This window comes from Schistosoma haematobium, chromosome 1, assembly GCF_000699445.3.
Source record: "Schistosoma haematobium chromosome 1, whole genome shotgun sequence".
NCBI classification, from domain to species: domain Eukaryota; kingdom Metazoa; phylum Platyhelminthes; class Trematoda; order Strigeidida; family Schistosomatidae; genus Schistosoma; species Schistosoma haematobium.
Genome location: NC_067196.1, coordinates 27,377,630 through 27,393,595, shown reverse-complemented (window position 1 = coordinate 27,393,595; position 15,966 = coordinate 27,377,630). Strand labels below are relative to the sequence as shown.

The 15,966-nt window shown below is 37.3% G+C and overlaps 1 protein-coding gene across 4 annotated transcripts in view; it reads right to left on the bottom strand.

Annotated features, from left to right (window-relative positions):
• Nucleotides 1-1,779: 1,779 nt before the first annotated feature.
• Nucleotides 1,780-15,966, bottom strand: part of PPM1A_1 (Protein phosphatase 1A) — a gene marked incomplete at its 5' end in the record, with an annotated part of 18,973 nt that continues 4,786 nt past the window's right edge. For 2 of the 4 annotated variants that reach the window (XM_035730508.2, XM_051214647.1), the window contains 7 exons: nucleotides 1,780-2,106; nucleotides 3,723-3,770; nucleotides 5,924-6,035; nucleotides 6,952-7,069; nucleotides 8,186-8,435; nucleotides 14,285-14,631; nucleotides 14,672-14,919. In XM_035730508.2, the coding sequence (XP_035588012.1) occupies nucleotides 2,070-2,106; nucleotides 3,723-3,770; nucleotides 5,924-6,035; nucleotides 6,952-7,069; nucleotides 8,186-8,435; nucleotides 14,285-14,631; nucleotides 14,672-14,919 (1,160 nt within the window). In that variant the 3' untranslated portion in view covers nucleotides 1,780-2,069. Of the gene's footprint in view, nucleotides 2,107-3,722; nucleotides 3,771-5,840; nucleotides 6,681-6,951; nucleotides 7,070-8,185; nucleotides 8,436-14,284; nucleotides 14,632-14,671; nucleotides 14,920-15,966 lie in introns of all 4 variants that reach the window. The other 2 variants (XM_051214645.1, XM_051214646.1) reach the window with 2 other exon arrangements.

Here is a 15,966-nt window from a genome sequence, read left to right as displayed (position 1 = left end):
GACTTCGAGTGACATGGACGCCGGTCTACTAGGTTGAATAGACGATAATTCATGCCTCAACTGACAATCAATTAAAAGACGGACCTCCTCATATACCTACGCATTTGTTGGTACTGATCATGTAGCCACTATAACGGCCATTATTTCGTAAGGAATCTGTTAGAAGTGCGGAGATTCACAGTGGAGTGGTCTTGATTATAACTTGTGGTTTTTAACACTGTATCAAGCACACAAGGGATTCCCCAGCATCCGGACAGATCGAGTTATTCATCATACACAAGTCACATTTTGACCTACTAAGCATGGTTGTTTTCATATGGCCGTGCGTGTGTTAACTATCCACAATATTCCTTGCGTGCCTATTTCTGTTTGACCCACGCTATCCGTATGTTGCTTCTAAATACCGCCATCACACAAACGAAGTTGGCCTAGGTAACATACGGATTCAGAAGTAAGATTCACAAATATATTTTATCCACGTGCCTACGCAAACTCAGTTGTAATTCCACCTGGAGCCCTTCTAGGGTTAGTACTGATCTTAAGCCTTGGCAAAGTAGAATTGGGAATGGTTAAGCAGCTCAACCTCACAAAAGCGGACGAAGTTAAATTATTCCAGCCAGAAAGTTATTTAAACCAAGATCTATATTCTGGAGTCTTGAAATTTCATGGCGGTAGTCGAGATTCTTCGAAAGCCATCAGTCCGACGTTCCTTCTAACTACCAGAGTTACAGCTCAATTAGGTATATGGGATTTCCAGACAGTTTAAGAAATTAAAAGTACCATCCAAGTAGCTGTGGAAATGAAAAGTTACAACCCAGTTTAGAATGATGGAAACTCATTGGACAGACTGAACAAAAAACATTTGCTTTGAACAGCTCCCGTCTTGACAGACATAGACAGGTCAAGTGTTTCACCGGGCAGAACTACAAAGAACCAGGCTAACCATGTCATTAAAAGTTCAGGTCAATCGACGACGTTAGAACAAAAACAGGAGCTGATGTAGCTTAGAATCATCATTTGGTGCTGAAGTTGAAACATTGGTAAATTGGACAAGCAACACTCAATACAACCTTTCAAGTGCTACGTACTTAAGTCCTTTTATTTGATGATAAAAAATTGAATGTGATGAATAAGTGGGCATTCCATAAGTTGTTTTTGATCAGCCCATTACACTTCTTCAATAATGTAAGGTAAAACCCCGTTTTTTCATCCAACTAACACAACATAAAATAACAACCTAAATTTCGACACCACTAAAAAAGGGATTTGGAGTTATTTATAGTTTATACAATTCCTCCAGTCTTTTCCATTGAGACCTTTTTTTATTTGACATATGAAGCTTGTAAATCTGTATATTGCGTGATCTGAATTACGGTAAAGACATTGACGCTCTTGGAATTCGCTCTAAAACAATTAATTTAACATCGCTTGTCAGAAAATACATGCATAAGTCAGAAGATAATTTACTTCTTATACAGGATGATATTATATCTAGTGACGATACGGATGTGTAAATATCATCTATTAACTCTTCTGCAGATTATCCTTGTTGACTGGTTTGTGAACCACATGGGAAGAGACTCAAATATGTATTCCCTTTATTTGGTAGTACAAGTAGAAGAGCTTATAGTATTTGGACTACTATAAGACGAAGTTACGAGTCAACATAATGAACCAATTGTCCGTAAAAAGGGACGGGAATTATTATGACTGAAAATTAAGCGCACCCAGTATTCTATAACATGAAGTGAATACTCCACATGAGAGTGAATATGTGAACTACAGTATATTATACACTGCTTGGAACAGAATATCTAAGACAAGACAGAAAGACAAATCCGTACAAATTAAGGAGTGAAGAAGCGAATACATACCGACTGTATATGGGTGGTCTCTAAATAGAAATACATACACATACCATTATGGAGCAAATTACAGGTGAAAATTTAAGTGTATAATAAGTTTGTAAAGAAATGATGCTAAAAGAGTATCCAGAATGGCATGAGACATGAATTAAGATATGAGTGATCATTTGGCGTTAATTTTGAGGGTTAAAAGTGGAATTTTTGTTAACTTTGAGCATCCAGTTGCGTTTTTGCGAACACCCTGAAAATAATCAAGAAAGAAAGTGGGCAAAACACTTCTATAAATATATACTGAAAATAATCTACTATGAGACATGAGGAAGTGGGAAATTCTTTTATGCGTCTTATCATTATTATTCGGGGTGCCCTATGAAGCAAACATTATTAATGATTTAATAAGCGGCGGAATGGGTCTACAGTCAGTAAGATGAAAACATAATATGAAGTAGGTGTTTGATAAATGACCATGTTTAATGTGGAGAAGGTTGCAATGAAAGACTTACCATTTGCCAAAAATGTTCACTACTTTGACTTAATCACTGAAAAGATTATTATAGGACAGCGAGATTATATACGCCATCCATAATAAAACCTTTATATCATCTAACAATCAATTAGGAATGTAAATGTTTTTGATCTAAAGGAAATTTACTGATGATAGTTCTCCGACGACAATCGCAAACATTTGTACAATCATGCAAAATAACATCTATACATTTGTAACACATTCATGAAAAACACTACTTATTAAATGTTGAAATAGAGGAATAAAAAAAACAAACAAAAAGCTGTAGTCGGTAAATAAATTTGAATTAATGATCTTAATAGTCGACTTGACATAAAAACAGAAGACAAAACATTCACGATATTAGTCATTATGAATGTACAAAAACAAAGTTCTCTAATGAATATTAATAAATATGAGGGGTCCAAAACTATCCATCAAAGCGTATTCCCACACACTGAAATTAGTACTTACACACAAGTTCGTACAACAGGTGGAGGTACGATTTGTTGTAGGATAGTAAAAAATACTATCTATTTAAAATACATTGGTTACAGCGAGCAGCTTTTCATTAGAAGTCAAGTTCCTAAAACTCTATGTCTAAATTAACGAGCGATGTACATAACAATAAATCGAGTAATGGAAATTTGTGTGAAAATACTGAAAGTGATGTAGACATCAGTGTGTAAAACCCTACTAATATGTGATAAAATATTCAACATTGCACAATAATAAACTGGATTTCGCTACAAACTCATGACTTTGAGATCTTAAACAACGAACAGCACATAAATAATTGAAACAATCAATAAAAATTTTCTAGTTTTAGTTAGTTCACAACCTGTCCAAAAAAGTAAACACTGTTGGAGTAAGCTATTTTATAAAATACTGAATTTACCGTTACAGAGCACAACCAAAAAGCATTTATGTTCTGCTTTATCTATCCAAAACTTTGGTATTACATAAACATTGAAATTTATATTATTGTAAATACCCAGTTAAAAAATCGTTGAGTCAATCAAGTTTGAATATTTAAAGACATAAGTTAGATACTAACACAAGCTAACTGGAATTGGTTTAAACGATTACTTGTTACAAAAAGATTATGTCAGTACTTATATAAAGAATGAACCTTTTTTTTACTTTATCAATTATAGACAGTGATTAATTCCCTATATTTTCCAAATATATTTGTAAAACTATAGACACAAATAGTACGCTGAGTTGAGAAAACTATGGTGAAATAGTGTAAACTATATAACAACCTGTAAATATAATAAAAAAATGAAATGAACTGACTTGTTCATATTGTAAAAATATAACTATTGTTTGATTGTGACGAAATGACTTACTTATTCTGTCGGAAATGAGTATTGAAAAAGTTCTCTACATAAGCGCGTCTAAAAATAAAAAAAATTATTAGAGGTCATTCAAGGACATGTAAGATTCAAGAAAATCTTGTTATATCCACAATATTTTAAAATGATTTAAGTCAAGAAAATTAATCATGATGGGATACGAAGCGAAGTCGATGGTAAAAACCAAGCACATCATAGCAACATAATGAAACATTTAACATGTATGGAGACTTAGGTCACTATACACCGATATCAAAAGGGATGCATATAATGAAAATAAGCCGTCGTCAAATGCACAAATATGAGGGTAATCACATGGGAAAAAAGTTTTTAAAAAGCTGTTTATTTATTTTTACCTAACCAGGACAAAAAAGCTACTACATTATTGGAACACAGATACAGCATGGCCGCCGAGAACTGAATTAAAGAAATTTACGCAACTAAGCATCCAAGATCATTTTAAGCCACATATGATAAACGACGAAAAGAGATGCTAACGTGTTACCCTTAACTAATCAATCAAAGTCAGACACAAAGGTTAAACCAAGAACAGCCGTGACTTCGAAAGAATAAGGAACAAAATGAGAGGGGGAATAGAACTACCGAGATTTTGTGAAAGTGTTGTTGAAATATGTATGATGAACAGATAGTTTCTCGAAAATTCTAACAGATGGATAAAGGGTTATGTTATGTTTTACGAAATGTCTAGGATATTCATTAAAGGGAAAATACAATTTCAGTCATTTTAACATACAACAGCAGATGAAGTTATTTTTTTACGTTGGCACAACGGAGATTTGGTCTTCCATAAGTGGTAAGTCAAGTATAGATGAAGTGTATTTTTGCTAAATAAGTATTCAGAGTTGGTTTGACTTATATTAGAGGACAACAATCGAAACATTAATATTTATTAAGTATTTCTTGAGAGGATGATGAATAACCATCGCAATATTTAAAAACTAATTTCAAGATAAACCTAGTTTACTTAAATTCATAGTACTGTCGTAAGAATGAGAAGTTAATGTAAACAGGAATTGTGAGAATATTTGAGTACACATTTCGCTTCGAACGAACGGAAGTGAAATGTATTTAGTGCGACAACGAGAGGGATACTAAGTAAAATTGTTCCTTTTTGTAATATGGGAGACCTTTGGGGAGAGTATTCCTAAAAACATGAAGAATAACTGGCATCTGGAATCATATAAATAAACTAATTTTGAAAAGCTTCATTGAAAAACCCTAGGGAATAGCCAGTACCAAGCACAAGCCGATAGGCGGTGAATCTAACCATATTTTAGCGGATGAATACTCCATTCTAATATGGGACTTCATTTATCAATAAATACCATGACGTACAGGAGATTACGTATTCATGCTATTTAATGATACTGTTACCTCTAAGGCAAAGACAGGAAATGGATAACTACATTTAGGGAGAACTAGTAAATTGAAGAACAATGAGTGCGGCAGAAAATTTCAGTAACCATCTTTTGACTGAAAAACATGGATTTCAAATAACTTTCTTGCCATCGTATGGAACTTGTCTGGAATGTATAGAAAATATTTGTACTACTTTACTCTGACATGCTAAAACATCGCAGTTTGATAAGTAACTTTTCAATACAATCCATGAACTCAATAAAAGTATCACTGATAATTGTTAGTGTACCAAACTGATTTCTTCTATATCACCTTACTTGTAAGACATAAACTTATTTACAAAGTACGGGACATAGTACTTTTTGTAGAACTAGATTTTCGTGTGGGAGGATAACGACACTACTACTCTTCAAGCTGTATTTACCAATGCTTGGTCTTTCTCATCTCCGTTGATACTACGAAAACTTCGACTCTTGCTACTTAATTCCACATCGTCGTGCTGATGTATGTGAACCAATGCTAACAGCACGCAATTTTTTTCTCGTACTGGAAATTAAAATGTTAATTTACAGGAAAACAGAATAAAGATGGAAAAAATGTTATTGGCAGTATTAAGTACAGAACCTGTTTAATCGTAGTAGTTGTGAAATATAATTTAAACGAAACAACTATTAGACATGAAACAATTTAGTATTTATATGGTCAAATTATGAACTAAATAACCATGCTCACATTTTAGTTTTAACACTATACATATGCTGAGTTATCAAATCAATGTAAATAATTAGTATAATAACTATCAGTGAGGTGCTCACTTGGTGTTGAAGCCACCCGGAGGATAATTGGGAAGATTCATACTTTTAACTGCACTGGCGACATAATCCACATTCAAAAAGTTAGCATCTTCGCCGGCTGAATTAATTATATCTGAGTATGAATAAAGGTAAATGACATAAACACTTTGTGTACCAGTTTATGAATGTTACATTAACTAGACTTTAAAATCCAAACAAATGACTTATAGTGTGTATAATGCAAATTAAAATACACATTGATTTAATTTGTATGGCTAATTGAGCCAATTTATGGTGAAAACATTTTAAAGCGAGTGACTGTATAAAACGAAGGAGATGTAACTAGTACGATGCAGGTTTGATCTAACATAAAGGGCTATTAAATCGTAACGTCGAAAGATTGGATTTTATTTTCAACCTACTGTTCAGAAATGAATCGGTAATTAATGGTGGAACTTTATTGTCTCAAAGACAATGTGAAACGCCTTGTGGATTAAAATTTCATGAGTTATAGGTGTATTGAGTGATCAAGAACTTGAAATGTGGATAAAGGATAAAAGATAACAAATGTTAGAGAAAAGTAATCTTATTCGTAAAACAATAATACTAGCGGTACTATTGTATTGTATTTTCCAATCAAATACATTGGGTACTTTACAATAAATTTCATGGAATGAATGAGTGAATGGATAATATGAGAAACAGGTCCAGGTTGATATGATAGGAAGATATTGAAACTTCATGCTTCATTTGTTCACCGAGAGTCCTCAACGTAAGTCTAAAAAATAAATACCATCGTAAGGAAATCGATCTACGCGTGTTTCAATTAACGTAAATTATGACAAACAATAAAAAGTGAATTCACTGAACATCTGTCCTAAATAAATTCACTTATTTAAACGATGTGTAACCGTTTTTTATAATATAAATTTAAAGACATAAAAAGCAGAGGAAAGGTTATTTATCTAGTGTTTGAATGTCTTCAACAACCAATAAAGCGGTCAAATGAAAATGTTATTAAAAAATATATCTATGATGAGTAAGCTTACCAACAATCATATTGTTTAAGGAAGTATCTAATTCCATTTCTTTACAAACTGCCTCTGGATTCACAGTTGGGGCGGCATCTAGCGCTACCAGGAGGACACTCATATTATCACGACTACCCTGAAGAAACCAAGGTAACAAAAAAACAGTATGATAGTAAAAAATAATCACGTAAGAAAATGATTCTAATTTCATTTTAAGACTTCATTTTATGAGACTCACAAAACATTACTGTTGAGTTGATTATTGGGAACCGAGCAATTCAAATGAAGTGTATTTTAGGACAACTTTTCATCTAATATGTAAATGACATGCAAGAATCATTCAGAACTAACCATGGAAAAATTGAAGTAACAATTAATAGACAATCAATATGTGAGGGGTGAAACTTCATTTATTTTCAAACTAATTGGGAAGAAAAAAAACTTGATACTCATAGTGGATAAGTTGGTGATCTGGCTATAAAATAAGCAATTGAAAATTCTAGTAAATACGGTACAATGAGACTAATATTTCAAATTATCTTTCAGCATTAAATATACCCTTGTCTTGCTAAACATTAGTGCTTATTATCTGCTTTGTAAGTCATCGGAACTTTGGCACACCATTTATTATGTACATGTCAGGACTAAATGATGACCCTTGTATGTATATTATTAGAGTTATGTTAACAATTTAACTTTCAAAGAAATAATGGTCAATAAACATATTTCCGATTTGTTTTTAAGCAGCATTTTGATAATATATATATTTGGTAATTGAAAGTTGGTATTTTTAAAGCACTCTTAATATTGATTATTTACACAGTAATACTCACACAGAAAGCAACTACAGTTGGAAACAGGGTGAATATAAAACCGGAAATGTAGTATGTTTTGCAATAAGTCACTATAGCAGCATCTAGTATTTTTAGAAAGCAAACTTAAATGTTCGTCACTGCTTATTAAAAACAATCCTTTTAGCTCTGAATTTTAATTTTCAAGTTGCAATCATCAAAGCCTACTGATGATGGATAAAATTCATTTCGTGATGGAGTTTGTGTAATTTGTATTCACACACGTGATTGCGATTGTCTTTAACCTATATCTAAATGATGTGTAATTAAACTCAATCTTAGTATTTTTAATAATACAGCAGTGCAGTGATAAATTCAGATGTTTACTTTACAATTAATAAACTACGACAGTTGTCAATCACAACAACAATGGTAGTTCACTGGTCACTTGACAAACTAACCTTGTGCAAACTAGTGTCGAGAATTTCTGAACAAACATCCGCCAAAGATGGTAAGCAACACAACCGATGAAGGACGTATGTAGTGAGAGTGTCGTTTTCAAACACGTCCCAAATTCCATCACAAGCAAGAAGAAGAACTTGATCGAATTCTTTTCTGCGTTCAACAATGAATATATCTGGTTCAGGAGAAACAAGCTGCTCTGTCGCTCCGCGATTAAGCACTTGTTTGTATTCGAAGTCACCCAGAGATCTGTAAACAAAAATACAATTCAATATAAAGCACTGGCAATAAAAATATAGGCCACTTATACAAACTTTCCCTAAGGGGTTACATCTCAGAAAGCTTCCAAGAATATTTAATCTAATTTCCCTCAACTAAATATGAACCAATCAGTCAACGGCAACGTAGAACCTGGTACATTGGTTCAAGTTGTCAAATCCTATTAACATGGCGCAATGAAATGGCCATGGTAAATCTCGAAGTAGTAGAGGGAGTCACAATATTAGTGGTAATAGAAATTTAGTGTTGAAAATACAATTTGAGAAGTGAAACGACACAGGGAAAATTTACGAGGTTTGGGTGCCTCTAGCTTCCTTCCAGTTTACAATTACATCAACCATCATCGTCAACGTAGTCCGTGGAGCATAGGTAATACATATCGCAACCACCTTAGTCAACCAAGAACAATAATCTTGTCACGCGCTTTACCGTAGTTTCCTAATACTCTGAGTCCAACATCCGAAATGGCAACTTGATGAACTAAATATGAAGATTAAGATTGAACATATTTTGTAGTAATAGTGAAGCTTTTGTACAATATTTTCGCTCCTAAGTTATTTTCAATTAAGTAATGTTTTAATACAAACGGAAAAAGTTTGCCAGTGTGAAGGACAGAAATTAGAACAAATACGTGCAAGGCTGGAGAGACGAAGACTAGATGCTGTACTGATTCTAAAACGGATAACAACATTACTTTTCATTACAAAGTTGATAAATATGTGAGTAGAAAGATTAATGAGATCCAGGAAAACCAAGAAACGTGATGTAACAACACACACTTCTTTGATAAACAAAAACCCGACAGAACTAGTGAGAATGAGTTATTTTAAACGAAGGTACAAAGATTACGAAGGCTTTCAAAACAAAATGTTACACTTTAAAAATTTTAGGCCCAAACGATGCACGAGTACCAATTATAATGTCCATAACACGCATAACATATCCAATAGAAATATCAGATATCTGTTTGCTGATTTTCATATGTTATCATGAACGAAAACGTGAGCTTTGTTTTCAAAACACTGGCAACTATTTCTTTAAACCAGAAAACACAAGATTTTTATGGTTTTTAAGCTAGTGCGAGTCGTTTTCCGTCATCTTTGTTTTCCATTGCTTACTTTCAAAATCGCGTTTCATGTCAGGCCGTAACAACGTAGAGCTTCGTACGTACGTACATCAGTTCGAGTTGCCACACCACATTAGCACAGAGATGCAGTGGTCGATTCAAATCCCGTAGTGGTAGATGTAGTAAGATTATAAGCTGTAATCGGAAAGATTAGGGTTTGAAGATGTTATTCAAGGACTATAATCCAGTGAAATAAATTTGGAAAGAGAAAAAAGAAAGGAACATGAAGAATTCAGAAGATTAGAATTTGGGAGAACACGAAGAGTGGGTGCACCTGCAAACGATTTTGAGCCATGTCATTCAGGGCTGATGAGACTTCCAAGATAAGTGAAGCGGTCGACACGCTCAATTACTTCACTCCCTATCATTAGTTCGGGTGTCGATGCAACCCAATCCTGAAGCAACATTTTGCATTTCGATGGGGAGAATCGCATCACGAACATGCTTGCATTGTTGCTTAGAGTGGTCAGAAGACTCTGCATTTTGTCAGCGTCTTCACCAAATAGAACTATGTCATCAGCATATTCTAAGTCAACAAGTGAACCTCCCGGTAGAAGTTCAACCCCTGGAAATCTAGACGAGGAAAGTGTTATCTCTAAAAGTACGTCGACGACAAAGTTGAACAAGAATGGAGAGAGTGGACAGAACACAAAGAGTGGGTGCACCTGCGACATTGCAAACGATTTTGAGCCATGTCATTCAGGGTCTCTAATCATCGGTTGCTATCATCTCGCGATCCCCAACCAGGTAGTCTACACCTACCAACATGACTCAGTCCACTTGTCAGTGACTTCATGGACTTGTCAGGATAATAATAAAGGATCTATCAAGAAAATCAGTGCTACCTATTGTTATTAATGGTAGCGTGAACCAAACATGAAGATGTTTTTTTTTAAGAGAACGCTTATTTGCAATACATGCGACCGAAGCTGCTACCTTGACGCGGTGGTCGGGCTTGCCTATCGTGATGACCCAACCGAGCTATATTGGCTGGAACATATGTTCCTGTAGGTTCTACCATGCCAGGCAGGTCAATTGGAGAACGGTAAGACTAAAAGCAGCAACTCAAGGTCTGAGGGCGAAGTCGTACTGCTGACTGTAGAGGGGTGTGACAGCAGTAAGGTGTTTCCCTCGGACAAACAGCATGACAGCGATGCTGCCTTCCCACAAGGAGGGGTGGGGTTAGAAAAGGTCGACCCTAAAAATGTCACACCTCACCTTACCTCACAGATTTCCGTCTCCGGCGGTAAGGCCCTTTGAAGAACGGAGCTAACACATCAAAAACCTTCAACGAAAAGGCCGTGCGCGACCGGCTACAAGCAGTTGTCCCTTGGGCTCTGCGGTCACGATCCCAGGTCGTCAAGACCAACACTAATCCAATTTCCTTTTCAGGTTCCTCAAGAAATACCCTTCCACGGTGTGGGCAGCCGGGAAGTGACACCAGCCCTCATACCCGTAACAGCACACGAGACCAAGTTGGTCACATTCAGGTCCTTCCTACACCTCCTAATACCTCTCTTATCTCCATGACTAACCCTCTTCACGCCTCTTTATCACCTCGCACCGCTAGGGCAAACGATTCGAGTACGTGGAACGCCATTCCTGGTCTCCTGAAACCACACTCTAAACTACACGTAGGAGCTTTTAACGTACGAACACTTTGCCAAATAGGACAGCAGGCTTCCTTAGCTAAAACTTTAGAATCTCGCGCCATCGATGTGTGCTGCGTCTCCGAAACGCGCATACAGGATCCGAGTAGCGTCATTCATTTGACCTCACCATACCAAAATAAAGAACCGACTCGATTTACGCTTCGTGTATCTGGAAGCCCTGATTCTGCTTCCCGTGGCCTCGCCGGCGTAGGTATAGCATTGAGTCCTAGGGCAGAACTAGCTCTCTTAGAGTGGATCCCAGTAGACAGTCGTTTGTGCGCTGTCCGACTAAACGGAACAGTAAGGATCCGAAAAGATAGGGACACTCGTCGTTGCCTCTTCGTCGTCTCTGCCTATTCTCCCACTGACTGCAGCTCAGATGATGTAAAAGATGAGTTTTACAGAAAGCTTTCGAACCTTCTCCGAAAAGCTAGGAGCTCTGGTGTAGTAATAGTGGCCGGTGACTTTAATGCTCAAGTAGGTAAACTAAGCGATAGGGAAAGACACCTAGGTGGATCTTATGGTGTCGTGGCTCAAAGAACAGATAATGGAGACCGCCTGTTGCAGCTATGCTCAGATAACCGCCTGTTCCTTGCAAATACTAACTTTAAACATAAGGAAAACATCTTTTAACATGGAGACCCCCTAATTCGTCCCAACGTTGGACCCAAATAGATCACATCACTATCAGCCACCGATGGAGGGGCTCGATAGAAGACTGTCGCTCATTCTGGAGCATATGCCTAGATTCAGATCATGCTCTAGTGCGAGCGCGTATTTGCTTGCGTCTTACTGGACGTAGGAAAGACGCTGCAAGGAAACCTCTTAGGGGCCTACTTAATGATAGTCAAGCTAAGAGTATATTTCAGGAACAACTAGGAAAACAGTTAGGCAGCCATGTATATGATGCCCACCCAGATGCAGCATGGAATGATATCCGAAAAGCTGTGGAAACAGCAGTGATATCTTCTAGTAAGGTAAACCAGAAGGTTAGGGATCAACACAGGATTTCAGCAGCATCTATCGCACTGATAGATGCTCGGAAACTCATTCCACCTGGCTCTGAACATAATGAAGAGCGGAGTCAGCTTAAGCACAAGCTGACAAGAAGTCTACGCAATGATCGCGAACAGTGATGGGTAGCGAAAGCAAGAGAGATGGAAAAGGCAGCGGCAATAGGTAATAGCAGACAATTGTTCAGACTCGTTAAGGAAACCGGAATTAGGAACCCGACCGTTAGCGAAACAATCTCAGAGAAAGATGGACATATTATTCATTCTCAATCCAGGAGATTGGATCGATGGGCAGAACACTTTAGGGATCAGTTCAACTGGCCTTCAGCCACACTTCGGTTTCCCACGATCTCTAGTCAACCTGAATGGCAAGTTAATGTAGGTCCTCCGTCCCTTTACGAAGTTGAAAAAGCCATAGGAAATCTGAAACGAGGGAGAGCAGCAGGTCCTGACAGGTTTGCTCCTGAGATTTTTAGGGATGGTGGTCCAGTATTAGCAATGAGATTAACCGAGGTCTTAGGTAGAATTTGGGAACTGGACGTAATCCCATCTGACTGGTCTCAATCACTGACTGTGCCAGTCTATAAGAAAGGACAAAAGTCCTCTTGTGACAATCACAGAGGAATCAGTTTGACTAATATAGTGTCTAAAATATTAGCTTCAATAATACTTCGACGCCTAATCAAAGCTCGTGAAGAGTAGATTAGAGAAAACCAGGCTGGTTTTCGACCTGGACGTGGTTGTATAGATCAGATATTCACACTACGCCAGGTTCTAGAACACAGACACACATTCAGACGCCCGACAATAATAGTATTTCTCGACCTAAGGCGGCATTCGACTCTGTTGGTCGTGAGGTTCTATGGCAGTGTTTGTCACTGAAAGGAGTACCAAAGAAGTACATTAACCTTATAAAGGTTATCTACTCGAACACAACTGGTAGAGTGAGAGCTTATGACGAACTGCCATCAGAATTGATTACCTCAAGTGGTGTTCGTCCGGGCTGTCCACTCTCTCCATTCTTGTTCAACTTTGTCGTCGACGTACTTTTAGAGATAACACTTTTCTCGTCTAGATTTCCAGGGGTTGAACTTCTACCGGGAGGTTCACTTGTTGACTTAGAATATGCTGATGACATAGTTCTATTTGGTGAAGACGCTGACAAAATGCAGAGTCTTCTGACCACTCTAAGCAACAATGCAAGCATGTTCGTGATGCGATTCTCCCCATCGAAATGCAAAATGTTGCTTCAGGATTGGGTTGCATCGACACCCGAACTAATGATAGGGAGTGAAGTAATTGAGCGTGTCGACCGCTTCACTTATCTTGGAAGTCTCATCAGCCCTGAATGACATGGCTCAAAATCGTTTGCAGGTGCACCCACTCTTCGTGTTCTCCCAAATTCTAATCTTCTGAATTCTTCATGTTCCTTTCTTTTTTCTCTTTCCAAATTTATTTCACTGGATTATAGTCCTTGAATAACATCTTCAAACCCTAATCTTTCCGATTACAGCTTATAATCTTACTACATCTACCACTACGGGATTTGAATCGACCACTGCATCTCTGTGCTAATGTGGTGTGGCAACTCGAACTGATGTGCGTACGTACGAAGTTCTACGTTGGTACTGACTGACTGCGAATACAGAACTATGCTGGTCACCTCTCAAATTACGAAATGGTATTCAATATTGACAACTTTGTAGATAAAATTATTGAATCACACAATGTTACTTAGATATAATGGGAACAAGTGATTAACAGGAAGTAAACCTTATGTATCATGTGCATAATATTAACACCTGTGACTTCGAGTTGAAGAGAAATATTCTATTTCTCTAACTTTATGTCTGTGGACATCTAATACACTAGAAAACAAGTAGAGAAAATATTTGAGGGGTGTCACAACTTTCTAGGTATAGAAGCTTTATCATCCACTTAAATAGTTGCCTCACTAAAGATTGATCTTTAATACCTAAAAATGCGTAGAAGCTGAGAAAAAACAACATGGAAGATAATATGATTTACCTGGAGACAGCCAGGGATCCATTAACACGAGACAACATGACTTTGCCGCCAGCTTCAGAAATTCGTCGACTTTCTATGGGATTATATGGTTTGTGGTCTTGGGTCGCTAGGAAGGTTTTGTTGTCGCGAATAAGTATTGCTCTTGAATCGCCACAATTTGCCATAATTATATGGGTTGGTGTGACAAAGGCAATTACTGCTGTAGAGCCAGATTTTTCATCGGAATCATCAGATGCTAGGTCTCGGTCGAATGATAAAAACCCGTTAATGATGCCTTTCTTGACCAAAGATGTATCAAGCTCTTTATCAAAGCTAAGCTTCTGAAATTCTTCTGTGTTAAGAATAGCCTAAATGTAACCAAAATTAAAAAGCAGATTACTAACTTACATCTAGCAACTTGGCTGCACAAAGCTCTGAAACGCGAGATCCTGCATGTCCATCAAATACGCCGAAATACGACCAGTATTGGAAAGGACTGGGGAGCTCGGACTTAGCTACATGGGCATCTTCCATTTCTAATCGCCATCCTTGCATGCTTGAAATGGCATACCGAAGTCCGTTTCCTTCTCCCACGTTAACTACTTTTTCTGTTTTGGGTTTTTCCAGGAAGGCACCCATAAGCACATAAGAAAGCGCTAAAAAGTTTAATTGAGAAATTAGTCACTTTGCCGAAAAGAATAGGAAAATTGGTAAAATAACTTATCCGGGACTACAGACGATGGAAGTGAGCTATATCCAGATTCATATAGTGAGATTAAATAATTTTTTGAGTAATACTTAAGTTTACGTCGACTACTTAAGCTAACCGACTGGATCACATGTTTTGAGAGTAGTCAGACAAATGGACCGTTTACAAAAAGAATACCAGCCAGTATTACAATACCGCCTTTAAAGCCTGCAAAGTTAAGTACATCTTTAGAAGTAATAAGTAAAAAATTTGTGTACGTCGAATTGAAGTGACTAGCTGTTGAAACAGATTTAGTGTAGGCATACCAGATAACTACCTAATTTTGAACTTCGAAGAAGCGGTGGCTAAGCAATCAGAAGGCATATTTCGACCTGCAGGTTGCATTAAATGAATACCGGTTCACTAGCTTTGGTTTAGACAGATAAACACAATCAACAACCGGGTACAGATTTACGTTGGATCGAGTCATTCTACACTAGCCCGAAGAGATAAATTTATTTATAATATTTATTTGAACACATAAACACTGGTACGAGGGGACACTAAATACAATGAGGCCAGTAGCAGTTATCATTGATTTGTGTAAGGGCTATGATACTGTACTGCTCGGGTGCCTAGACCGAAGCAGGTGGTCTTCCTAGGGGACCATGTCCGGAGCCTTCGACATAATACACAAAGCAGTGGATCAATGTCAGGAGATGCAGTTCCATGGTAGCCTGAGATAAATATAATAAAATGGATTGTGAAGGAGCCTAAATGTTATGCTAATGATGAATGAATATTCGTCATACGGTTCAGAAAAAACATATCACGAAGGTACGTACATAAGCAGGAACAGTGGGCCCCCAAATGCCCTGGTACGGCCAAGAGTGGGGAGAGCTCTCTCTCTCGAAAAGCTCTCACATGGTCACGCGTATATGGCCTTTGCCAGGGAAGCCATACTCACTGCCTTCTCGTGGCGAGGGTGTTGTTCACGAAAATGAGGACGAAAAGC